Genomic DNA, 24530 nt, shown 5'->3' with positions numbered 1-24530 from the left:
AATAATCTCCCTCTTTTGGGTTTCTTAAATTTACGCGAAACCGAGCAGATGACGAAGAAAATATCAGTGAAGAAAATCTTATTTTTCATTTTTATGAAATTAAAAAAAAGAAACAAAAAAAAAAAAGAGCACGCCGATGAATGAAGCGACGCCGTTTCAGGAAGGTTTTAAACAAAACGTTGTCCATCATCAGCAGTGGATGAAACAGAGTAAGTTTTATTAATTAAAAATAATTCGTAAGTTTAACTTTTTATTTAATTTATAAATAATTCTTTTTGTTCGGAATAAAAATTTATATTTAATTAACTATTTTCTTTTCTGTACCCTTAATCAGGGTTTTAATGTCCGAGCGTTGCCACGTGGAGACATTCTAAGCTAGGTGTCTTACTATTGACTGCCACGTGTAGACACTATATTTGTGAAATACATATGAAACTTTTATTAAATAAAGTAAATATTACTATAACCGCAATAATACATTAATAAATTAAGTCATACGTATTAATTATAAAAAAATTTTATTCATATTTATTTCATAATTTTTTAATTTTATTTGATTATCTCTCTTGATCAAACCAAATAACAATAAGTTAACAAATAACTTAAAATATACACTAATCCTGAGGTAATAAGTAAATAATTCCTTAATAAAATACATTCTAAATTAAAAAATAAATTGAATAGAATTTAAAATAGAAAAAATAAAAGAGTTCTTGAATATCTAAACAAATCATAAAGCTTTTTATTATTATTTTTTTAAAAAAATATATTATGTTGAATTTTAATTATCACACAATATTTTTTTTTATTCAAATACTTAATAAGCTTATTAAAATTTAATTCAATTTGATTTTCATAATCTCATCAACATAATAATAAATTCAGTCATTACTTATACTGAATCACTATAAGTTATCTATCATCATCCAATTAGTATATTTACAAAATTATGAATTCTACACAATTAAGAGAATTTAACTACCATAAAATATTTTTTCAGCCCAAAACATAATAAACTCGCTTAAATTTAACTCTACAACTTCATCAACGTATTAATAAATTTAGTCATTAACCATACTATGTAACGCCCTATTTTTTTTTTTTTCAACGGCGTAAAATAAAACAATCCCGTGACCAAACACGCAAGTCCCATGCCAGTTTAATCACACACAAAGAAAACTTATCCACATTTCATTGTTCAAACCCAATGTAAACTTACAATTCTACGTATACATCAAATGACAAAATCATATCATACACCTACAGCAAACAGTATCCATACTAATATAAACTTTTACACACTACAACCTGCCACAAAGAAAACCATTGCCCTATGGCGCTAAAGACTAGGCTCAACAACCAGCAACTCAGATCTCGACTTCATCCCTACTTCATTTATTAATGATAAGAAGTGAGTTCACATAACTCAATATGATAAAAATCAAGTTGCAGGTATAATATGCAATGACAAGAAATTCAGTATGTCTATATGCATTTCTCCTACACAACCCAAGTCATACCTTATAACCACCCTAGAACTAGCCATCATTAACCTACTCTGAAAGTCCAGTTATGGTTATTAGTAACACATATAACAACAAATCCAGTACCCCCATAGGTACTCTATCTATACCACCTACATCCTACCTTAACACTACCATAGTACAACACCAACCCCACTTATCCTGGAAGGCTATTCATATTGCGTATCAAACGTGACCCCATGCCGAAGTCACACCCTGAGCACCCCTGTTCACATTCATCACCAATATCGGCAACCCATACTCAATTCTCTACCTCTCAACCCTAATAGGCCACACACACACACAAATACCATTATCTCACGTCACCAACATCGGCGACTCATACTCACTACTCTACCTCTCGACCCTAATAGGCCACACACACACACAGATACCATTATCTCACATCACCAACATCGGCGACCCATACTCATTCCTCTACCTCTCGACCCTAATAGGCCATATACATATACAGATACCATTATCTCACGTTACTAACATCGGCAACTCATACTCACTCCTCTTGCTCTCGACCCTAATAGGCCACACACACACACACACATACCATTATCTCATATCACCAATATCGGCGACCCAATCCCTTACCCGTCGGGGTCTCTCGACCATTACCACTATCGATGATCAACCTACTCTTTCTAAATAGCGACACCAATATCGGCGTCCCCCCCCCCCCCCCCCGTACGACACACACCAACATTTCACGCATACGCCGGCGATGTTCCCTCGCCAACCTTTAAATTTACAGCAGCTACACCAACCTATATCCCCTCCACACACTTACACTACATAACTATCAACACGCCCCTACTCTCCCACCTTAAATCACACCTTACAAGCCCCTCCTGTGCCATCCCAATCTCTAGCAGCTACACTCTCCTCTCCCTCTATACCTACCTCTCCCTACAGCCATAACACGCCTTTTCCCTCACCCGAATCTCTTCATACACACCGATCTCCTATTTCACAGTCCACTCCATCGGACAGTCCTGAACTCTCATCTCCCTCACAGCCCTCACGCCTCGCTTCCCTTATTCTTCTACTTCCCAAGGCCTGTTCGAAACATCCCGACTCTCACCGTCACAATCACCAACACTCATCCCTCTCACGGGACACTCACTAAAGACATTCTTCCTTCTCTCTCCTCTCGCAACTCCCTCCGTACCCCCTCTCACACACAAACTCTCCTCGTCATCTCGGATCTCCCACACACGCAAACTTCCTCACTCACACTCTCTCTCAGTGACCTTTACTATGTGATCACACTCACCTCACACAACCTCCACTCTCTCCTACGGATCTCTCGTACACCCCAACGTCACCATCCTCTCCCTTTCCACGGCCTCCTCCGTGAACGTCTCCGCCGTTCAACCCATACCCTACATTGCCTACCTCCACTTCTCAATTCTGCCACGTTACATACTAACTACCTGGATTCCTCAACCTACAACCAACATTTCAAAATCACATAGCACCTACACAATCAAAATTTTTACTGTATCTCCTATTTCCATCTTCCTTCCTCCTGTCAATCGCACTGTCACCACCGTCCACTTCCTTCTTCTCTCTCCCTTCTTGCTCCTCTCTGCTCCGACTCCCCTCTCTCTCTTTCTCGAACTTTCTTTTCTCTCTTTTTTTCTCCTTCCCGCTCTCTTCCTTCTCTATTTTTCTATTTTCTTTCCCTTTTTTTTTCCTTCTCTTCCCTCTTTCTTTTCTTTCCCGTCCCCTATTTATATCTCACCTGCTTCCTCAAAACGACGTTGTTTTTCCCCATTTAAAACGACGTCGTTTCCCCCCCACTTTTCTTTTTTTTCCAGTTACTACATACTAAATCAAGTATTATACATTTATTACTTCTAACTAATTATATATTAAAAATTATAAATTTTATATTCTTAATGGAGTTTAAAATTATAATTTTTAAATAAAATATAAGGATGTTAATTGCTAAACTATTATATTATTGATAAATTATTGCTAATTATTAAGATGTCAAATAATTATGATTCCCTTTGTTTAATTTTAATAAAATAAATCCAAAAAATAACCAGCCTAAATATAAAATAAAATAATTGTACTATTAACATCAAGTATGTCCGTTAAATTCAATCGAATACATCTATAAATAAAAAATATATATATTAAATATGTTAATTAATGAAAGTATTAATGTAAGATTTATATTAATAATATGATGATAATTTAGTGATTAAAATTATTATGTTATACTTGAATGTCATTAATTTAAATTTCACTTATGATATAATTCATTACTCTATTGATATATTATAAATTGGTAATGGTTGATTTATAATGTTTGATTAAGTAAAATTGATCACTTAGCTTGCTGATTCTTTGGAATTGTAGTGACCAAATTAGGTTATCTCTCAATAAGTCTAATATATTTTTGAGCAAAAAGAACATCTTTATTGTAATACCAGTAATTAAATTTAAAAATTTAAAATTAATGTATAAAATATATTTTTTTTTAATTTATAAATTTTATTTATTGTAAAAATTAGAAAAAATAGATAATGATGAAATTGAAAATAATTTTAGAAAAAATGGGTAAAAGTTTGGGTTATTGGGGTATTATTGAAAGAAAAATAAGAAACTGTTGGTCAAAATATAATTTAGAAAAAATGTGCAACGTATGACCGCCTAGTCAGCAGTTCTAACGAATCAAAGCGCGCCGCGTGGCAAGACACAATGACGCGGTGCCACACGGGAGGCCACACTGGACCACCAGAAGGTCTAAAATTGTTCCCGCGCGCGTGGACGGCCCAGATCCATTCCATCCTCAGGCGCGATCATACGGTTCAAATCAAATCGCGATGAACAATACAGATTCACTTCCTATTTAAACGCGATTAAACGGTCGAGATCAAACGCGATGAACGATCCAGATTAAAGAGAGATTGATATAAATACCTCACTTCACACCGAATCCTAATCCTAGCCATCAGCCCCTGCCAGAAAAGAAGAAAAACCAGTCCCTAGGAGAGAGAGCCAACTGCTGCCCACCGCTATGCCGAAACCACCTCCGACCGCCAAAAGGAGGTAAAAAAATTTTTATTTGCTCGAAATTCGATTTTGAACACCCCATAGCCAAATCGGATCAAAAGGATCGGCAGATGAGTCGAAAACTTAGGGTAAAGCCTAGTGGCACCGCTGCAGGAAAAATTAAAAACCGTCTCCGATGAGGCCATTCCCGATTTCTGTTTCGTGCAATTTTTTTACCATTTTGTTTTCCATATGTTGACAAAAGAAAAACACACAATCGCGAAGGTGAGTTGGCGGAGCCGCCGCACCGGAAACTTCACTGCCGATCAGCTTATGTTTTTCGACTTTTTTGGCCAACCGAGGCTCTTTAACGTGTTTTCTCATAGGAATGAGTACAAACCAGTCGAAATCGACCGAAATTGGCCAAAAATGACCAGTCCGAGGCAAACCACCGCCGCAAGTGGTGATGCCATCGCCGGACCACAGCGGTGCCGCCATGCTGAAATTTTAAAAATTAACTGGAAAAGGGTTTTAACACTGGTTTTGAGTTTTTTAGGGTATTTTTAGGTACTCGGAGCGTGTTTTAATCTTCAAAGAAAAATTTAGGGAACCTAAGGACCGCCAGTAGACGCAACTGAAAATTTAGTGTTATAATATCGATTCGAGTAAGAATCCATCAACCTATTCTTTGTTATGGAATTGAAGTTTGATTATAAATAATGTGGTATTTTGTACAATTTAGAAGATCTCGATAAATAATCACAGGTTACTGATGGAGCCAGAACCAGTTATTATTCACTGTTGATCCTGTTTGATTGATTTTACTGTTTCAAATACATAATATTACACTGGAGTTGGTATGATGATTCAGTTGTGCTTTCTTGATGCATGTATTGCTTGTTTTGCGTGATTTATAGTTAAATTGTGAAACTAAAAATTAAATATAAACAAGAAATTATTTCATTAAGTGAGTGAATGAATGATAACCTTACTAGATATCATGGGATATGGTGGACGAATCGGATATATAGAAAATCCTACTGTGAACGTTGCCTCATATCGGAAGGGGTATTGAAGATTCATATTTTGGCGCTCATACCAGAAGGGGTATGAGGACAACCCGTTTCACTCTCATATCGGACGAGATATTGAGGGATGATATTTTTGGCGCTAATACCGGACGAGGTATGGAAATGATCGATTAATTGATAATGTTGAATAAGAGTTCAGACATAGTGGGGGGATCCCTATGGACCCCTATGGATACCAGTAGATAGGTTACAAGGGAAAGTTACTATTTAATTAATTAAATATGAGATTATAATATTGTTGTGTTATTGTCTCTATAGGTCAATTTTGAAAATTTTGCTACGGTAAGTGTATAATAAATGATTTTATTTATGATAAATGAATTTACTTAAATTAAAAGTTTCATTAGTTGTTTTCATGATTTTTATCAACCTTCATTTCTGTATCGGTGAGTAGTTTATTGAGTTAGTGTAACTCACTATTTTATTAATCATTTTAGATCAAGATGATCAAGATCTAGATCCTGATCCAGAAAAGGGTTGCGAATAGGATGTTTAATTGTTTATTTTTCATTTATTTCTTTGATTTTTCGTTGTTCTTTTAGAAGAGTCATTCTCGTAATCTTATTGGGTATTATGAATTATTGCGTAAGAAATGCAAACTCTAACGCTATTATTTCGCTTCCGCATTCAATTTATAATTTATTTCCTTTCTAATTCCGAGCTGTTACATTTTTATATGTATTATACACTGATAATGATCAATTTATAATATTTTATTAAATAAAATCGAGTACTTAACTCATTAGTCTGTTATTTAAGCTGTAGTAACAAAATTAGGCTAAATATCAATGAACTTATTATATTTTTTGTCAAAAAAAAAATATTTTATGTGTATTATAAATTAATATTGATCGATATATAATATTTGATTAAATAAAATTAAATACTTACTGTTTTTACAACTACAGTTACCAATTAAATTAAGTTTCAATGAGTTCGTTATATTTTTTTGGTAAAAATAATATTTTATGAATGTAATATAGATTAATAATGATCGGCTTATAATATTTAATTAATTAAAATTGAGAACTTAGCTCACTAGTCTTATGTTAGGTTAGGGACTAAATTTTACAAATGTCAATCTTTAATTTCTTTTTATATCCACCCAAAATATTATGTTAAATATACTTACAACTGATTACTGTAATTACGCAAGCATGTGGCATTATAAAAAGTATATATAATAATCATCGACCCAACCGTCCTCAGAAATAATTAAAAATTTGAATTTACTAATTCTAAAATTTTAAATTTATTATTTTATATAATATTTTATTTTATTGTAAAAAAAAATTATAAAAAAGTCTCATGAACAAAACGACAGCCAATAGAATTAAGGAATCGATCTCAGAGCCTGACGTGGGGGGCCCGCGGGTCCTACCTTTTGATTTTCACGAAATCACAATGGGTTTTGACCAAGCCTTCATCATCTCATCAGTTACGATACGAGTGTTTAATACACAGGAGTTGCCACTTACCACCCTGAGAGAAAGTAATTAAGAAGAAGGAAACAAAGAAATTGAAACTTCCATTATGAAAACTATGGAATTGGAAGAGTTCTTTTTATAGTATTCCTCATTGGCTAAGCAATTTTGACAGACAACAGCTCGGGAACAGAGTTCTAATCTGATTATTTCCACCTGGTTATGCGCGAGAAGCTGAAGAAGACCCAACACGCTGTTGTTGTGCCGGGAAAAGTCTGTAACAATCAGCTCTACTGAAAAACGATCAGAGCAGCTCTCTGCAATTCGTTTTGTTTGCTCGGATAAACTCTGGTTCACCACGAGATTCATCTGTTTGCGATTTCGGTTTCCGATTCCGTGTAGGTTTCTTTAATTTTTTTTGTTCAAAATTCTTGTTTGGCTGTTGAATTTTTGTTAGTCTCTGTTTGTTTGTTTTCTGTTCAGGTTAGCTCGGGTGTAATTTCAGGTTTGCTGGGTTTTTTTTTTTTTGAGAAAGGTTTTGTTATTGTGGTTCTGCTTGTGTATGCTTTACTGGGTATTCGTTAGTGGATGTTCACAATAGAATTCTGCTGTTTGTATAAATTGCATTAAGTGTTGATCGAGTTTGTGTGTGTTTGGGTGGAGGGTGTTGTATTTTACATGAATTTTGCTTCACTATTGGTGGATATCATGGTATTTTCCTTTCTACATTGATTCTTTTGTTTTACCTATAAGGTATCTGGTCAGCTTTTCGCCATAAAACTGTCTAAGAGATCATAAGATTTCACTCTTTTTCCACAATTGGTTCGTATTGTGGTTTTTGAGGTGTCCTTCTTTCTCATGTTTCAAATTTGGTGGGTGGGCTAAAAGGAGGGAAATAGATGCTTGATGCCTCTTGAATGCTAGAGGGTTATCATGGCATTCCTGTTTATTTGATTGTTTATATGCTTTATCAAATTCACGTAATAGTGTTAAGAATTTGAATTTGGAGTGTATAAATTAGTCAATAATGATATTGAAGGCAGTGGCTTATGTCTATTTGTTGCCACCTGGTTTTACCATATCTAATTCATTCATAGGGGATAGTGAAGGTTTTGTGAGTATGGATTCTAATTTATTCTGCTTATATCCGAGTTCAAAACTTTAACTATAGCATGACAAATGGTTGGATTCAAATTACTTAAATTTCTTTTGGTAGTTGCTTTCAAGGAATATAATGCATCTTCTTGGTCAGCTAATCTCGTTCCAATTACTCAATATGGTTTCAGAATTGGTAGTCTTGCTGGAATGGTGCTTATTTGAGTTTGAAGGACCGAAGAAGCGAGGCTAGTATATGGACCAGCTCGTTCTTGCTGGACTTCAACTTGTGTCTTTGTGATTATAGAGTCAACAGAACTTGATTGATAGGAGTATCTCCACATAGGTGTGGGATTTCTTACTTTTCTTCTTTTGGAAGTTGGATCTTTTAAATTCTGTTTGTTCTTTTACTAGTTTTGGTAAAGTTTGTTGACCTACCTCTTTTGGGATGCAGCAAAAACATGAGAAAACCTAACGAAATGATGAGGCTTTTTATAATGACTTTTGCTGGTATTTTAATTGGTTTCTTCCTAGGAATATCCTTTCCAACACTCTCCTTAACCAAGGTAAACACGCTTTTGTTCATGTATCATGTTATATTGATATATATATATATATATATTTCAATTCTCGCCAATCCTGTTCTCTATTTACTCTTTTTGCTTTCGTCTAGGTTAACAGAGTATTTTAGTAATGGAATCTATTTTTATATTGTTAAAATTTTGTAGATGAATCTCCCATCCAGCCTTTTCCCCTCCATTGATCTTACATATATTGGGGACAAGTACCCAAGCCTTTCAAAGCAAACAATATACAAGGCTTGGTCTCCTGTGAAGAGTGATGATGGAGGCATCCCTCTTCCACCTTACAACTCAAATGATACGGAGGTATCTTTTTCTTTTTTCTTTTTTGTTTTTCAAATACGAGGTTTAGATGGGGTTATCTGAACCGTCTGGAACTTACAAAAGTTTAGTGTTCTTTTGGGACTAACATGTGATTTAATTTTAATTCATTTGACCATATTTTGGGCTCTGTTTTGAGTATCTTAGTGAAGGAAAAAGAAGATAGGAGTTTATATAATCTGAGCTTCTTTATCCTTGACTTGAAGTTCTGAGTATTAAAAGTTTAGTTTAAACTAGTTCACAATATTTTAAGAAGCCGATTAACCCAGCAGTTCGCTATTTGTCTTTTCGTATTCACTTACGGGTGTTCTTACAGTATTTTAATTGTTTGGATTTGTATTCTGTGAACTTGCTACTCTTCTGAGGAAGGCTTTTCTTTTAGTTGTTTGGATTTGTGGCTGGTGCACTTTCTACACTTCTGAGGTTTCTTTTATCTTTGAGTTGCACCACCAAGAGAAGTCATGTATAGCCTAGTTCCTATGTTGCATTGTGCATTCCTACATACCATTCATGTTTAGAAAGACAAGTGAAATGCATTTCATCAATCTGATTGTTGAATTGTCTTGCCAATAATTTTAAATAACAGCTTAGGACAAAATGACCATTCATATCTGATCTAATGGCTCCTAAGTTAAACAAGTAGAATCCTCTGAATTTCTATATTACCCCTATCTGTTAAAACGCATTGTTCTATGCAGATCTGGGTTCCAACAAATCCTCGTGGTGCTGAAAGACTTCCACCAGGTATAATTGAATCAGAATCAGATCTCTATCTGCGCCGATTATGGGGTCTTCCTAGTGAGGTGTGCATCTTTTATTACATGCTTATGAAAGACAAAACACATTTGAGCTGTAAACTTATAATCAACAAGCAAAAAAACACGTGGAGGAGGGTATGGTGCATGCAAATTCACCATTAGATGATTGGAAGCCAGAAAATACAAATAAAGAAATCACTCGCAGAGACAGCTTGGCATGGAGGAGGATTTGGTTTTCTCAAGTGTTAGTACAAGCATGCCACAACATAGAGATTGTAATTTGTGTTGGATTTTTAGGATTGTGAATTCGAGTTATAACTACTATGACTTAAGATAGTACATTGTTGGTGACGTAGCTGGAAATTCTGATTAGATTACGGGAATTATATTTTCTTAATTCACCTTAAGCACCCAGAAAAAAAGAGTGGATCTAAAATTTCTTGCAAAATATTAGAAGCAGGGTTTAGTAACATTTGCTAAATAATAATGGATCAGATAGCTTTGCAAAAAAATTTAAAAGTTCATCAAGATAGATTTTAAGAAATTTCAGCCAAAAAATTACACATATCTGAACAAAGAACCTTTAACTAATAGATGTTGCATTTCCAGGACTTAACCATCAGGCCCAGGTATCTTGTGACATTTACTGTTGGATATGAGCAGAAGAAAAATATCGATGCAGCTATTAGAAAGGTCAGTGAGGCTTTTTCGGTCTTTGTTTCTCATTATACATTTATGTTTGTATCTAAACATTTATTTCTACAGTTCTCAGAGAATTTCACCATTATGTTGTTTCACTATGATGGTCGGACTAGTGAATGGGAAGAGTTTGAATGGTCAAGACGAGCAATTCATGTGAGCGCTCGAAAGCAAACTAAATGGTCAGCATCTAGCTTTTTAGATTTCACTTTTAGTTCTTACATATCATAGTGAATTCGTTAAAGCTTCTTAACTAAATTCTAATGTAAACCTATGAAATTCTTTTAAGGTGGTACGCTAAGCGTTTTTTGCACCCTGATATTGTTGCCATCTATGACTACATATTTATATGGGATGAAGATCTTGGGTTGGAACATTTTGATGCAGAGGAGTAAGTGTTGGTAAATTTTCATATCCTTTGTTCGGAAAAGCTAGGCTGTAGGCTAAATTAGTTTTCTGTTTCAGATACTTAAAAGTGGTAAGGAAACATGAATTGGAGATCTCACAGCCAGGTATACAGCCAGATGGAGGATTGACATGGGAGATGACTAAGAAGAGAGACGATTCTGAAGTTCACAAGTAAGAAACCTAACTTTTCTCAACATCTCTTTTTGGTTTTTTTTTTTTCTCATTTTTATCCTTTTAATTTGTGGCTTGATCATATTTTTTTTCCTTTCATCCTCTCGCAGGCATTCTGAGGAGAAAAATGGTTGGTGTACTGATCCTAATTTGCCACCATGTGCAGCGTATGCAAACATAATTAAGTTCATTTTCTTCAATTGTTAAACCATGTGAATCACTCCTTTTTCCATCACCTGTACGTTGATTGTCAATATGATGGTAATCCATTTTACACTGAATATGCTAACAGATTTGTTGAGATCATGGCTACTGTATTCTCCCGGAAGGCATGGCGCTGTACTTGGCACATGATCCAGGTACCAGACAGCAAATTCATCTGTTCTTGTTATTTCCCACTTTGAAAACATTTCCCCAGCCTTGTGTGTGTACTCATTTCTTATCCTCGGATTGCAGAATGACTTGGTTCACGGATGGGGTATAGATTTTGCTCTTAGGAAATGTGTTGAGGTCAGTGTCTATTTGTTCCTTTTTCAATAATTAACTTATTTCCGAGTAGTCATTGTTAATAAAGATATTTTTCTTCAAAAAAACTGTATGAAACTAGAATGCTCATGAGAGAATCGGAGTTGTTGATGCTCAGTGGGTTGTTCATCAAGGACTTCCTTCACTTGGGAAACAGGTAACTCATCCAGTCCATTAATGACATTGAATTTTCTTATTAGTACAAAGAACATTTTAGTTATTTCTTTTTGGCTTCCACAGGGTCAACCAGAGAGTGGGAGGCAACCTTGGGAAGGGGTATGTGATGATTTAAAGATATTCGTTCCATTGTTTTTCTGTTATATCTCCCTGTAGAAGTGGTTTGCCTGGTTGTTGTCTGTGAATTGGTTTCCCGAAATATAGGAATATGATTTTCGTGTGTCAATTACATAGACAGTCTTGCGTATAGTTATAACTACGTATATTATTTTGAAGAATAACAATTTTAAGCCTTTCATATAATTATATTTTACTTAATTTCTTGTATAATATGTTTACATTATTTTCCGGGTACTTTTAGTTTTCGAACGGTATACTTTTACTTATAATATATACTAATCTTTTTTTGTCTTTTTCAATTTTTTTCAGGGAAATGTAAGAATAATTACTAATTTTGTAATTTTTACATCCACGTGACATTATAATCATTTAACGACTACTAAGAAACTAAATTGAAATTGAAAGATATGTTTTTTTTTGCCCTGAGTTGTTTCTTATTTATATCCAAATTTTAAGAACACTGATCTAATTGGATTATTTCTACGATTTTGTATCAGGTGAGGGACAGGTGTCGAAGAGAATGGACGATGTTCCAAGATCGAATGAGCAGCGCAGAGAAAGCTTATTTTGCAGCTATGGAAAATGGTAGTTACAATTCAACAAATGGTTATAGTTACAATTCAACAAATGGTTAACAAGATGGCAAATAGCAACTACCATGACAAAGATATTCATAGTACTAACACTTAATATTCTTGTAGAAACTTACTCTCAGGTGATGTTCAAGGCTGTTTGAACAATACTAGTAGTTGGATAAATTATTGTATTCTTTCTACGATATTTATATGTTTAATTCGATTAGTCGATGATAATATTCACATTCAGATAGCAAAAGACATGCATTCGGAGAAAAATACTCAGTTTTGATATAATGATAACTTTATCATTAGAATTGTTTGTATCATCATATTCAGCATTTAACTAAATGTAACCATTGTACTATTCACAATTTATTTACATATATATATATATGTATATTCAAAAGCTGCATCTTTTTATGATATTTATTTTTCGTTTTGAGTAAAAATATATATATGTATATATCATTAATTATTTAATACATGTACACATTATAATAAAAGATTGAAAACATATGAAAATACATAATTAAACTCAAATCTATTAATTTTTATAAAACTACATACTAACTATTCAACTAAAAATTTCACCTTTTGCTTTATATTGAAGTAATGTATAATCTTTACAAGCAACATAAATAATTTTCAGAATTTTCCCAAAAAAATTTAAGCTACATTTCCTTATAAATCTAACATCTACACCTGGGTATTATATTTTCGGTTCTGAAATTAAATAAATTATAAGAAAAAAAGAGAGAGGAAAAATGGAGTTAAAAGAGGTTCAATGTCCAATTGTCCTTCTGGCTTCAAGAATTGTTGAAGAAAGAAGATCAGAGTCAGGCAGTTAGAAATAATTTTTAGCAATTGCCTCTTGCAGCTCCTTGAATTCCCATGCATCATCGGCTAAATACTGCCCTGTAATACAAACCAATAACTTGTTAAACACAGTTCTAGCTTCTGCTTAAATATAGTATTGGATTCCCATGCATTTATAATTATGGATGTATAAATGATAACAAAAAAAGGTCGACGAAATACAAAAACATGTTCATGAAGCCAGAAGAACGATGAAGGAAGAAGAACGATGCAGTGGCCATACCGATTGAATCTCTTCGAAGAGCAGTTAGATGAGCACAGCTGCAGAAGAGAAAATGTCGATTAAAAATATTATGGTAATATTTGGAGCATGGGTAGCACAAGATAGGATGAAATGTCTCGTGTGTCTACTATTTTACTACAAAATGTTTGAAGACCTATTAATTCTAATAACCGATCATAGAGTTGATCATTCAAACCGTTCAATTCATATATAGGGATCTCAAATCTATGAATAGGGATATTCTCGAAACTTATTAAAAATTAAATATGACTAACACCAAATTCTACTTAGGTAGCTAAATTTTCATCACAAGAAAGAATCATGAAGGGCAAGCGATAAACCAGGGCAAAACAATTCGTATAACTAAACCAATTTAAGTGATTACCTCCCAAGAGCTTTCCCAAAATCTGCACATAGCGACCGGATGTATGTGCCTTTTGAGCATGTGACACGGAAAATCAAATTTTGTCTGCAGAAAAATTCAAGAAGTTAAACCAGGTCAATTTGTTTGTCACATTATAAATAACAAATAAAAAGACAGCTTTTAGTTTTTCAGAATAGTTTCTTATACCATTAACTCCACTTTCCAAGGCACAGTTCAGACTGATATTTGGCTTCCCGTGTTAAAAGTGCAGAAATTTTAGGAAGTTTTAGAAGTAATTTCGGAGAATGATAATCAGAACAAGGTCGTGTATAATGGCTAATTCTATGCTTCTTCAACCTTTTTTTTTTTGAGACAATATGCTTCTTCAACCATTAATTTATTTATTCCCAAAAATTGGCCCCTGCAATTTTACTACTAAAATTTCCATCCCACCTACCTGACCAAGTTCACAAATCAACAACCTAACAGGAAATCCAGCAGCTAATCATGATTCTCTGTCCTCCTATATGCAGTGACGGATTGTTTACTCTGGTCAATCTCTTGAATTTTACAAACCAAAACATATTAATCTTGGAACAAATTCCAACATAAAGCATGATCTTTACTGTTATGGTATAACTATGAAACTAGATGTCCCCGTCTCATTTTATCATATGCCTATATCCTCTTCATAATCTGAGTAAATGGCTGCTCCCAAAATGCATAGCACGTATCATGTTTAGCACAGTCTGCCAAAGCTATCCTTTAGCATAATAATTAATATCAAGATGGGGCTCGTGTCAAAGTATATTGTAATTGTGGTTTTATATGATAGACGAAAAGGATCACAAAAATAATGGTTCACTAGTGTACTTGTGGTGCAGGACTGCAAAATATCCAGAAGAAAGTAAAAAAGACCTGTCATCTAAACTCCGCTCAATATCAAACTTGAAAATCGAGATTCTTCTAGGTGAAAGCTCAATACTTTCTCCTCTTCTTGCTTTCTCATACATCTTCTCTCCTCCTACCTATCACCAAAGAAAGAAAAGCCGGAAGCAATCAAGCTACTAAATTGTGCAAGCTGTTCATAAAAGAATCTGTCAGCATTGTTATATGACTATCGTTTTTATATTTGCTATGGAACATGTCTTTACCTTGATGGCAGAGAACATTGGAGGAACTTGCCATATCTCCCCACAAAAGGATGCAGCAGCTTTCTTTATATCCTCATCTTTGATATGCTCCCAAGGCTCTCGTAGAATTACCTGCATCTCAAGGTAGAGTGAATATTGAATTATAGCAGGCCTGATGCTCAAAAGAAACTGAAACTAAGAAATTCCCAACAGATGCAACTAATAATTTTAGCAAAAACCATATGCAGGAATATCCTTTCATTTCCCCACACAAAAGCAAAGGAAATATCATTGTATCATAAGTACTCCTACTTTCAGCATTTCGTGGTATGATGTTCTCGTATGGAGAATGAAAATAACTGCTATCAATCACTTTTCAATTTTATATAGCACCATATAGTAAGAGAGACAGGCTGCAAAGAACGCCAAATCCTTGACAATGTCATAATACTCCAGCAAAATTGTAAGCCATGCATCTAGGGTTGCCCACTACTCCATTGCTCTTTTAAGAATATAACAACCAAAACTGAACATGATAATAGGGTAAAAATGTAGTATGCAACAAGATGCGGATAAATACATTGCTTAAAACACATCCTATGATATGAGAGGGCAACAGAGAGTTCACAGGAACACGCAACAGTAAGAAGAAAATATACCGGTGAATCAGCATCCCAAGTTGATGTAGCTTCCCCTAATCGAAACACTCCACTATAACCTTTTACCATACCTTGATATCTGCAAGAGAAATAAACAATCAAGACCATCCAGAGACCTCTTTGGTGGGGGACTAGGGATGGACAAAGTTCCCCGGACATATACAAAATTTTTAATCATATTTACACTAACCTTTCTACTAACTTTGTGGCTTTACCAACACATACAATTAATAAACCAGTTGCCATGGGATCAAGGGTGCCTGCATGCCCCACCTGCAACAAGAAAAGTTAGAATAGGACCCAAAAAAAAATAAAGAAAGAAATCAGAGAAGCATGCAAATCTGTATCTACATTCTGTAACTTAGCAAAAGCTACCTTTTTCACTTTGACTACGGAACGAAGCTTTCCACAAACTGTAAATGAAGTCCAACCTGTTTTTCAGAACCATAATGTTCACTTTCAATACATCAAATGATAATTTATAAATGATCAAAGCATATGAAGGGCTCCGGGAATTAGATGAGAAGTCCAAGAATCATCACGAGATCAACCGCTTAACAGATGAAGTTAAACATATCAGAAAGAAGAAAAGACACATATTTTCTTGCCAGAATGCACAGTCTAACAATCAACTAACCTTTGGGCTTATTGATAAGAAGAACCGTGCCATATGGTCCATCCCATGTAGGGGGAAGCTCACTATTCCTCGTCACAAGATAAGGCTCCCCCTCACCAACCTCTGCATTTCCATTGGGAACTTTGTTCAAACACTTGAAGAACTCCATCACCTTCTTCTCTGTAACATCTCTCTTTACATCCTTGCTCAAATTCCCTCCTTTCTCTTCTTTCTCCTCCTCAAAAAACACCAACTTTTTATCATTCTCTGCACTACCAACATTCTCCTCTCTCTTCTCTCCACTCTTCCCACCGCTGCCATCGTCAACTCTCTTCTTACCTCTCACTCTTCCCTTCACATTCTTATCAACATTTGACTCTCCTGGTTCAAGAAACGCCTTATCCAGACACTGATCAGGAAAATATTTCTTCTCCAACTGATACACCATCTTATAATGTTTATCTTTCTCCCATGGATAAGCAAACGCATCGTAAAAATACAACTCCTCTTCTCTTTTATGCAGCCTGTTGAACTCCACAACTTCCGGCTTTAACTCCACGAAACCATCCTCATTTTTCCGATCATCATCAGAATCCGACCCGTACATCCTCTTCCTTCTCTTGCTATAATACTTCCGCTTGGCTTTGTCCATTTCCAAATTACTCGAACTGGGTCCGCTTATTTCCTTCTCCTCACCCAATTTTTTATCTATCCATGAATCAAAACCCAGTTCCACGTCTGGGTTTTTGTTCTCCGGTGAGTCCGCTGAGTTGGCTGAGTCGGGTACGGGTCGGCGCCGAGCTCTGGCGAGTGACGATTGAGTAGGCCGGCTGATGATCATCTCGTATTGAAGTGGGTACGGCGTACATGTCGTGGAGAAGAATAACGAAGAAGGTGAAGTCGCAAAGAGGGTTTTCTGTACATTCTTTGAAGGAAACAGAAACAGTCTATGCATCACTGTTGAAGAGAACACACGTTTTGTGCATAGAAAACGAAAAGACGACAGCGATTTCGCCATTGATGACACCCGAAACGACGTCGTACTTGCTATTCCGGTTCCGCTTTATTCATCGTCTTCTTCGTTTATCACTAAACAGCTGAGCTCCATGGAATTTCTTTATTTAATTAAATATAAATTAAAATAATTCCAGTCATTCCACGTGTAAAATAAAAACAATTTAATATTCAATTTCTTATTTAACCAAACAGGAAGCGCGTCAATTTGACTCATTTCCACTACTTAACTGACAGTGAGTGCGTGCCCACCACGCGACTCTCTCTCTCTCTCTCTCTCGCCCGACAAATTCAAAAGCTTCAATTTTCAAAAATAGTTGAGCTTCAAATTTTTCCCGCTTGAAGGGATCTCTCGCTTTTCATGGAGCCAGAATCAGCTTCGGCTTGGAACGCTGAAGACGACGAGTGGGAACTCTTCAATGACGACGGCTTCATCTACAAGCGGAAGAAACGGCGGCGACTCGCCAACGACCCGGCCGCCGTCGTCGACGTATCGAAGAAGCGGGATCCGGTGGTGGATCCCGAAGTGGAGGAGAAGCAACGGAAGGAACGGAAGAGAAAGGCCTTGTTGAAGCTGAAGAAGAAGTACCAAAGAGAGATTGATCAGTGGGAACTTTTGTCGAACACGTTGAGTGAAATGCAAGAGAAGTTGACACTTCGGTGTAGGGAGCAGAGAGAAGAGGGAGAGCGACGAGGAGTTGGTGAGGAAACGACGTCGGTTTTGGGACCTTCTGGGGTTGTGCAGAGGACGGACGATGCTTCTGGGTCCCTGCTCGACGAGCTCCTTCTGCAGGTAATTGGTACTTTTTTTCTAAATTGTTGTCTGGTTGCTGAACAAAAATTGGGTTATCAAAATATGTGAGCTCTTCTTGTTTTGAGGGAAAAAAGATTTAAGCTTGGATTTAGGGGTTACTCAGATAATAGAAATTTCTGCAAATGGGCTTAAATTTGAAATTTCTAAATCAATTGAGATTACTTTTGGCATTATCACTGTTTATAAGAACTGTTAGTATTTTGGAAAACAAAATTTGTTGTTCCACAGTATTCTACTTCAATTATTCGTTGTTTGCTAAGCATGGTTTATGAGATCTATTTTTTTTTCCCCTCACAATTTGTGTTGGTTAACATGATTGATTGCAGAATAGCATGCTTGATTTGTGTTTAATACGATGTTGGATCGAAAAAATTCCATGAAAGGGATGAAATTAATTTGCAAGGATGAACCTTTATGTTCATAATTTGGATCACAAGTTAGATTTGCGAATTGATTATACATTTTGCATTTAGTTTATTTGTTGGAAACATAGCCTAAGGACATGACAGTAGCAACCTTAATTGTATAGCTAAGCCAAGGTAATACTCTATTTCATTGCTGAAACAAGTTTAATGTTGACAACTTGCAGCAATTAACTGAAGTTGACGTTTTGGCGCGTTTGAGAAGAAATAATCAAAACCCTTTGAATATTAGTTTTTTTCTTCTTTTGTCAACTTAATTTTTATGGAAATGTTTGGGTTTTGTCACTTTGAAAAAAGAGGATTTATGGTCAGATAAGAGATAACCTGGTTATTACCTTTTCTTCTCGGTCAAAAGAGATACATATATATATATCACTATCTGAACCTTAGTTGTCTTTGATTGTAGAGGTAAGTTGGTGTAGATCTTGACTTCATCTTTCTGGCCTGGATAAGGGTAGAACATACCCATCAGAGTTAGAATTCTTGGGCAAGGAACCTTGAATATGACCTGTCTAAATTAACTTGGTTCCATGTTTAATTGCTAAGGGTGCTGGGAGCAAAAGAGTTGAAAAGATATCCGTGATTCAGTTATATACCTAGTTTTAGTTTTGCATTGATGAACGACTTATGGTAGCAACTAACAAGTAACTTAATGACAGGCGTCATTGTGTTGGATTTTAATATCAAATAATGAAATGCTCCGAAAAGGAGAAACTGTCTTCTTTATCTGGCAACCAAACAGATAAATGCCATGGGCATCGTTAGTTTACATATGATTATTTCATCTTCTTCTCCTATTAGCTTTTTTCCAACTCTTTTTGTATATGCTTTTTTCCTTTACTTTTTTTTTTAGGAACATTGTTATAAGATTTTCTGCATCTTGAACTGCAGGCAGAAGCACAAGAAGCAATTATTCGTGACGTTTCGAATCTCTGTGATGTATCAGAAGCAATGTGTGGTACATTAGAGGAGCAATTAAAGCAATCCTATTTCGACCTTCCTATTTGGGAATCGCCAGAGGAGCTCTTGGCATCGCTTTGTGACTAAAAAGTTGTAGCATAATTACTTTGGCAGCAGTAGAAGTAGAAAACTGAAGCTGGGATCTTTCCTATAACACAGTTAGCCTTCCCATTGATGCTAATACTGTAAAATATTGCCGTGTAGAGTTCTTCATTCTAATCGTAGATTAAATAATCATGTTTTTTCTTCTTTTTATTTTTTTATTGTCAGTTATTGTTTATAGATTCCTCTTTTCTTTCCTGACATATTAAAACAGATTTAACAGTTGTATGAAAAATGTTTGAGGTTGTCCCTCTTGTCAATTGCACAGTTATTTGAAATATGAGATGAACACTTTTAGAAACCAGGGTTCATATGAGCTTTCATGTCAATTTTTATTTTCTGAGCTTTCTTGAAAATTTACTCTTAGAAGAATGATGCTATATGTGGATAATTTTGCATATCTTCCTAACAATCAATTTGGACTCAGAAATATCTTATTTATTGCTTAAGTATCCATTAACAAAAATTCACAATGTTCAGAAACTCTGCTTCTGCAAAAGACAAAAAAAGAAAATCTCTACATATTATCTTATTCCTGCTTTCCAAAAAAATGCCCTTAAATTTTGTCTAGAGTTGTTGAGGTTTTGAGATCAACTTCATTTAGACACGGCGGAGCAATTTCCACTGGCTGAATAACAAATCCTGCTTTCTTGCATTCCTCCTCCAGAAGTCTCACCTGGTCGGGGCCATTAGGACAAAATGCAACTACAGCTCCTCCACTTCCTGTAAATTTTGTTGCTGCACCCACTCTCCGACCTATCTCCACCATTTCTATGTTTAATGCTCCTAGGCAATCATCTCCAAACATGCTCCTGGATTACATTTCGCATACCAAATTCAGTACAAAAACAAAAATACATAAGCTCATCTTGCTGAAAACGAAAGGCTTTAGTCACTAGCAACTTGTTTATGCAGCTTTTGATGTTCTTTCATTTTTTCTTTTTTGCAGTACTAATGTCATGGCTGCCAAATGTTTTATGTGTCATTTGACAAGCCAGCAGAGGCGTTGAATTTCAATTCCCAGAACACCAGTAAGTTCTAGATCTTGGAAAGACAAATCAAACTGGACTCTATTTTTCATGCCTATGGTGGCAGTTGTCAGAATAGTTATTAGCAACTAATTTTCATTTATACAACCTAGATCTATCAATGCGCCTTCCAGGTCTAAATAAGATCGAATACATCATCATGTGATCTTAGACCTTACTGCTGGAAATCTCTTACCTTCTAAGGTCAAAATTTCGTTTCATGAGGTCTGCAAGTTTAGAGTAGTTCTTTTCGAGTATTGCTGTCCGACCTTCTAGTGCTATTTTTGCAGCTTCTGCCATTGATGATCTCACGAATTCATCACCGTCCAACCACCTTTTCCTAACTGTACTGTGTACCTGCAATTAATAACTGATATAAATAAATCTTATACACATTATCCTATATCAAAGAGCATATCAGAAGCTAGGCCTCAGAAACAATCTTGGCAGTAGGAAGTTGTTCTCTCTGAATCCCTCTAACTAAGCTGGCTAATATAGTGAAGCTCATAGCTTACGATTATAAAATAGCTTTAAGGGGAAACAAAACAAACAGAGATTAATGAGTGTCAGCTACATCCCTTTGATTGAAGTTAATAAATCAACAAGAATATGAATTACTCCAGACCTGTGATACGCGTATGTTATCTCATCTCTACCTGATAGCCAATGTATGCCTTTTCCTTAGATAAAAGCTAAACTGTAGCTCTGATGAGTTCTATGAAGATTGATTCCTGTTAATGAGGAAGTAGGAGTATAAAGCTTAAGAGTATCCACTTTATGATACTAACCTTTCCAGAATCACTTGGATTCTCAGTATAGATCAGATATAGAGGAGGAAGAAGGCTTATATCAATTGGTATATAGATGCCATGTCCAAATTTCTCCATGTATTCCTTGCTAAAATCCTGCAGAATAATAGTTGAAAACATGAGTAACAACATACATTGTCCACTTAATCTGCATATCTGCGTCAGCAACACAAACCATGTAAACAAGGCCCCCATAGACTTGTGCCACGCGATCTTGAAGACCAGCAACGATTCCAAGTTCTTTCTCTGCATTGAGGATAAGATTAGGTCTGACTTCTACTTTGACCAAATGCCTGACCTCATAAAAATCAAGCAAGCAGCGGAAGGCAGCACAGGCAATTGCACTAGAACCTGAAAGTCCTGTCTGGAATGTGAAAGTTATAACTTGAATCCATATGTTGCTGGAGAATAAACATGAAACTGAAGAAAGAAAGTAGAACCAAAACGTAAAAGGAATTTTTTCTTGAATGTTCTTCTACAATCAGGAAAAGAAAAATATCTGGACATTAACATTGTCCAATAACCAAAAACAGAGAAAAAGTTCTCAGCTATCTACAGTCGTAAAATTTGGACCTTGAACTTGAACATGAAATTTTCTATAAGTTCATGCATTCAGTTTCTCTTAAAGTCAATAAACAGTCTACAATATAGGTACATAACTAACTAGAAGATACAAGTTAAACAATTTGCCACAACCACCATACCTTCCCCCTACACTCAGCCATTCAAGAAACAGAGACCATAATGCCTCATACACGATGAACAAGGTGCGCAAAGGAACAGAGTAGAAACCAAAAATGCTGATGGTTTAATCTCTATACATAAATAGATATATGTATATATAAACAGATTGAAGAAACGATTTCTGGAGAAGTTAACTGGAAACTAATGGGAGGCTATCGCATGGCTGATGCAATAATCATGGCCTCTATGAGTAAGCAATTTCTTTTATCTCAAACTAATGACTTAGACCTCTACCTGCCGAGGGATATTAGTTTCATACGATAAAGTGAAGTTCTGATTGTGAAGATCGATCTTGTTATCTTTGCAGTAGCTAAAGAAAACTTTGCAAATTGCCATAAGCAGTCGTACACCTCCATAATAACCCTCATTTGTCAGCCGATTCATCTGGAAGTAAACAAATGAGCTACTTCAACAACCCAAAGAGTATATACTCACACATATATACAGAGGACTATAAATTTGCCAATTGCCAAGATGTTCAAATCACAAAAAGATGTGAATAATAGTCTAATAGAACAGTTACACAATTGGTAATAATTTAAACCACTAAGCTCTCCTTTTTAAATTTCCTCAAGAGATTATACAAGTCTGAGTACAAACCTACAAGTACTTTAACCCACAAGTTTGTGAAATGTTCTGTTATATTAAACATACGTTATTTTAAAATTACATATATACTATTGATTTATACTTCACATTTAACCCATCTACACATTTAAGTTTAACAAAGATCTGTACTGCTACTGCCAGAATAACTGATCGAAGTCCAAAATCAAAACTCATATTCAATTGCAGTACAAACCCTGATCAAATTTAGTAAAAAAAAAAACATATACAATAGATATTTATGAATAGTTCCACCATTTATCAATTATATTATTGTTATATCAATTGTCAAACCACACTCATCATTTTAAACATCAAATTCAAGTAATCCAAATAAACAGAATCAACAGAGATAAACCCAGATCAGAGAGTAGTACCAGGTGATCAAAGGACTGGAACTGAACCATATCGTGAAAAGGGTGAGGCTGAATGACGAGATGCTCGGACGGCTCAAGTTTGACGGACGCCCAGAAATTGCGGATGCTGAAGGAAATGGTGCGGCCGTAGTACACATCGCTGGGGTTACCCAGTAACCCGATTCGAGCATAAGCTTTGTGCTCAATCGCCATTGATTTCGGAGCAGACCCATTTGAATCTCCGGATTTCTGATCCATTTTCTTGCATGGAGGAGGAGGAGGAGGAGAAGAAGAACTGCCGCTGCAGTTTCCTGTTTTATATATAATCTAATCAAATCCGCGTAAACGGATTAACATGACTGGAAGTAAGTTATTTTTATCAGTACACTTCAGCTGAATTTTTTTAATTTAATATAATTTTCTTTCTTTAAAAATATTTAAGAATCAAAGTATTTAAATTTTATATTATTCATTAAGATATTTTTTTTAATTTTAATTTATATAATATTTAAGAAGGTAGTATAAGTTATATAATGAATACAAGTTAGGGTGCAATAAATGATCATTAATTATGGCAAATTATTAATAATTAAGTCCCATTAATTTTTTAATAATTTTTTAATTATTTGTAATGTTGTATGTAAGTTGTTTCGGTCAAGCTTTACTAAAGTATTATCTTATTAGAAAGTTATTCTATGAAAATATATTTTACTTTTAAAAAATATATATATATATAATACATTTTATAATTTAATTAAAAATTCACTCAATTTTAATTTTTTTCAATTTATAGAAATATAAAGTTATAATTTAAATATTAATGGAAATTTATATTTAAAAATATTAAAAATTACTGCAGTAAGATGTACTTTCATGGGAATAAAAGTCTGTCATTGGTAAATACTTCGTGGTCAGGCCTGGCAGAATCGTATAGAAAACGACCAACGTCGTGTCGTTTTCAGGCATAGTCCTGCTGGTGACGGTGATCCTAACTTTGCACCAATAATTCCATTTAAAAAAAAAAAATGTTACTGTCAGATTTTTAATCACTTACCTAAAATTTAACACTGATAAAATATTTTTTTCATTTCTACACGTAATAAATTCTAAAAAATTTGACTCTAATAATAAATTATATAATACATGTCTCATTTGTAATTATATAAATAAAAAATAAAAATTGTTATGATTTTTTATTTTTATTTTTTTATCATTTTACTATAAAATATCAGTTTTATCACATATTTAAACTTTTAAACAAAATAACGAATCCAAAGAATTGTCATGAGAACACTTAATTTAAAGCATAACA

The 24530-nt window shown here is 34.8% G+C and overlaps 4 protein-coding genes across 5 annotated transcripts; 2 read left to right on the top strand and 2 right to left on the bottom strand.

Moving 5' to 3' along the window:
- The first annotated feature begins 7072 nt into the window (after window positions 1-7072).
- Window positions 7073-12732, top strand: LOC110810253 (uncharacterized). Of its 2 annotated transcripts, XM_022036355.2 has the most exons (15): window positions 7076-7457; window positions 8346-8500; window positions 8609-8720; window positions 8883-9041; window positions 9755-9859; window positions 10424-10507; window positions 10580-10695; window positions 10803-10904; window positions 10979-11092; window positions 11203-11259; window positions 11385-11451; window positions 11549-11602; window positions 11700-11774; window positions 11858-11893; window positions 12412-12732. In XM_022036355.2, the coding sequence occupies exons 3-15, from the start codon at window positions 8616-8618 to the stop codon at window positions 12547-12549; spliced, it is 1212 nt and encodes a 403-aa protein (XP_021892047.1). In that variant the 5' UTR covers window positions 7076-7457; window positions 8346-8500; window positions 8609-8615; the 3' UTR covers window positions 12550-12732. The 2 variants fall into 2 exon arrangements, with proteins under 2 accessions (XP_088070582.1, XP_021892047.1); XM_088214456.1 differs by having other exon boundaries at window positions 7073-7457; window positions 10424-10695.
- A 333-nt stretch (window positions 12733-13065) lies between these two features.
- Window positions 13066-17476, bottom strand: LOC110810234 (Pseudouridine synthase family protein). Its single transcript, XM_022036327.2, has 9 exons — window positions 16385-17476; window positions 16123-16178; window positions 15938-16020; window positions 15748-15826; window positions 15110-15220; window positions 14874-14983; window positions 13977-14060; window positions 13592-13629; window positions 13066-13407 (listed from the first exon to the last, which is right to left on the bottom strand). The coding sequence occupies exons 1-9, from the start codon at window positions 17379-17381 to the stop codon at window positions 13337-13339; spliced, it is 1629 nt and encodes a 542-aa protein (XP_021892019.1). The 5' UTR covers window positions 17382-17476; the 3' UTR covers window positions 13066-13336.
- Window positions 17477-17597: 121 nt separating this feature from the next.
- On the top strand, window positions 17598-19935 carry LOC110810235 (cryptic loci regulator). Its single transcript, XM_022036328.2, has 2 exons — window positions 17598-18170; window positions 19505-19935. The coding sequence occupies exons 1-2, from the start codon at window positions 17739-17741 to the stop codon at window positions 19658-19660; spliced, it is 588 nt and encodes a 195-aa protein (XP_021892020.1). The 5' UTR covers window positions 17598-17738; the 3' UTR covers window positions 19661-19935.
- A 156-nt stretch (window positions 19936-20091) lies between these two features.
- LOC110810228 (GHMP kinase family protein) lies at window positions 20092-23570 on the bottom strand. Its single transcript, XM_022036319.2, has 6 exons — window positions 23240-23570; window positions 22491-22640; window positions 21688-21876; window positions 21492-21608; window positions 20900-21060; window positions 20092-20487 (listed from the first exon to the last, which is right to left on the bottom strand). Exons 1-6 carry the CDS (start codon window positions 23474-23476, stop codon window positions 20232-20234), a joined length of 1110 nt encoding a protein of 369 aa, XP_021892011.1. The 5' UTR covers window positions 23477-23570; the 3' UTR covers window positions 20092-20231.
- Window positions 23571-24530: the final 960 nt, after the last annotated feature.

The sequence above is a fragment of the Carica papaya genome, chromosome 1, assembly GCF_054855325.1.
Source record: "Carica papaya isolate Zhongbai chromosome 1, ASM5485532v1, whole genome shotgun sequence".
In the NCBI taxonomy this organism is placed as follows: domain Eukaryota; kingdom Viridiplantae; phylum Streptophyta; class Magnoliopsida; order Brassicales; family Caricaceae; genus Carica; species Carica papaya.
This window is presented reverse-complemented; position numbering and strand designations above follow the sequence as displayed.

What these genes read in the sequence shown, in the direction of transcription:
- LOC110810234 (XM_022036327.2), bottom strand. Translation starts at nt 17,381, where the DNA reads ATGGCGAAATCGCTGTCGTCTTTTCGTTTTCTATGCACAAAACGTGTG. An exon ending in TCTTATCAATAAGCCCAAAG is followed by an intron (nt 16,179 to 16,384) that starts GTTAGTTGATTG and finishes TCTGAAAAACAG; the next exon opens with GTTGGACTTCATTTACAGTT. An exon ending in GCCACAAAGTTAGTAGAAAG is followed by an intron (nt 15,827 to 15,937) that starts GTTAGTGTAAAT and finishes TTTCTCTTGCAG; the next exon opens with ATATCAAGGTATGGTAAAAG.
- LOC110810228 (XM_022036319.2), bottom strand. Translation starts at nt 23,476, where the DNA reads ATGGATCAGAAATCCGGAGATTCAAATGGGTCTGCTCCGAAATCAATG. An exon ending in TCCAGTCCTTTGATCACCTG is followed by an intron (nt 22,641 to 23,239) that starts GTACTACTCTCT and finishes GTTTACTTCCAG; the next exon opens with ATGAATCGGCTGACAAATGA. An exon ending in CGAAATTTTGACCTTAGAAG is followed by an intron (nt 20,488 to 20,899) that starts GTAAGAGATTTC and finishes AATGTAATCCAG; the next exon opens with GAGCATGTTTGGAGATGATT.
- LOC110810253 (XM_088214456.1), top strand. Translation starts at nt 8,616, where the DNA reads ATGAGAAAACCTAACGAAATGATGAGGCTTTTTATAATGACTTTTGCT. An exon ending in GAACATTTTGATGCAGAGGA is followed by an intron (nt 10,905 to 10,978) that starts GTAAGTGTTGGT and finishes TTTCTGTTTCAG; the next exon opens with ATACTTAAAAGTGGTAAGGA. An exon ending in GTACTTGGCACATGATCCAG is followed by an intron (nt 11,452 to 11,548) that starts GTACCAGACAGC and finishes CTCGGATTGCAG; the next exon opens with AATGACTTGGTTCACGGATG.
- LOC110810235 (XM_022036328.2), top strand. Translation starts at nt 17,739, where the DNA reads ATGGAGCCAGAATCAGCTTCGGCTTGGAACGCTGAAGACGACGAGTGG. An exon ending in TCGACGAGCTCCTTCTGCAG is followed by an intron (nt 18,171 to 19,504) that starts GTAATTGGTACT and finishes CTTGAACTGCAG; the next exon opens with GCAGAAGCACAAGAAGCAAT.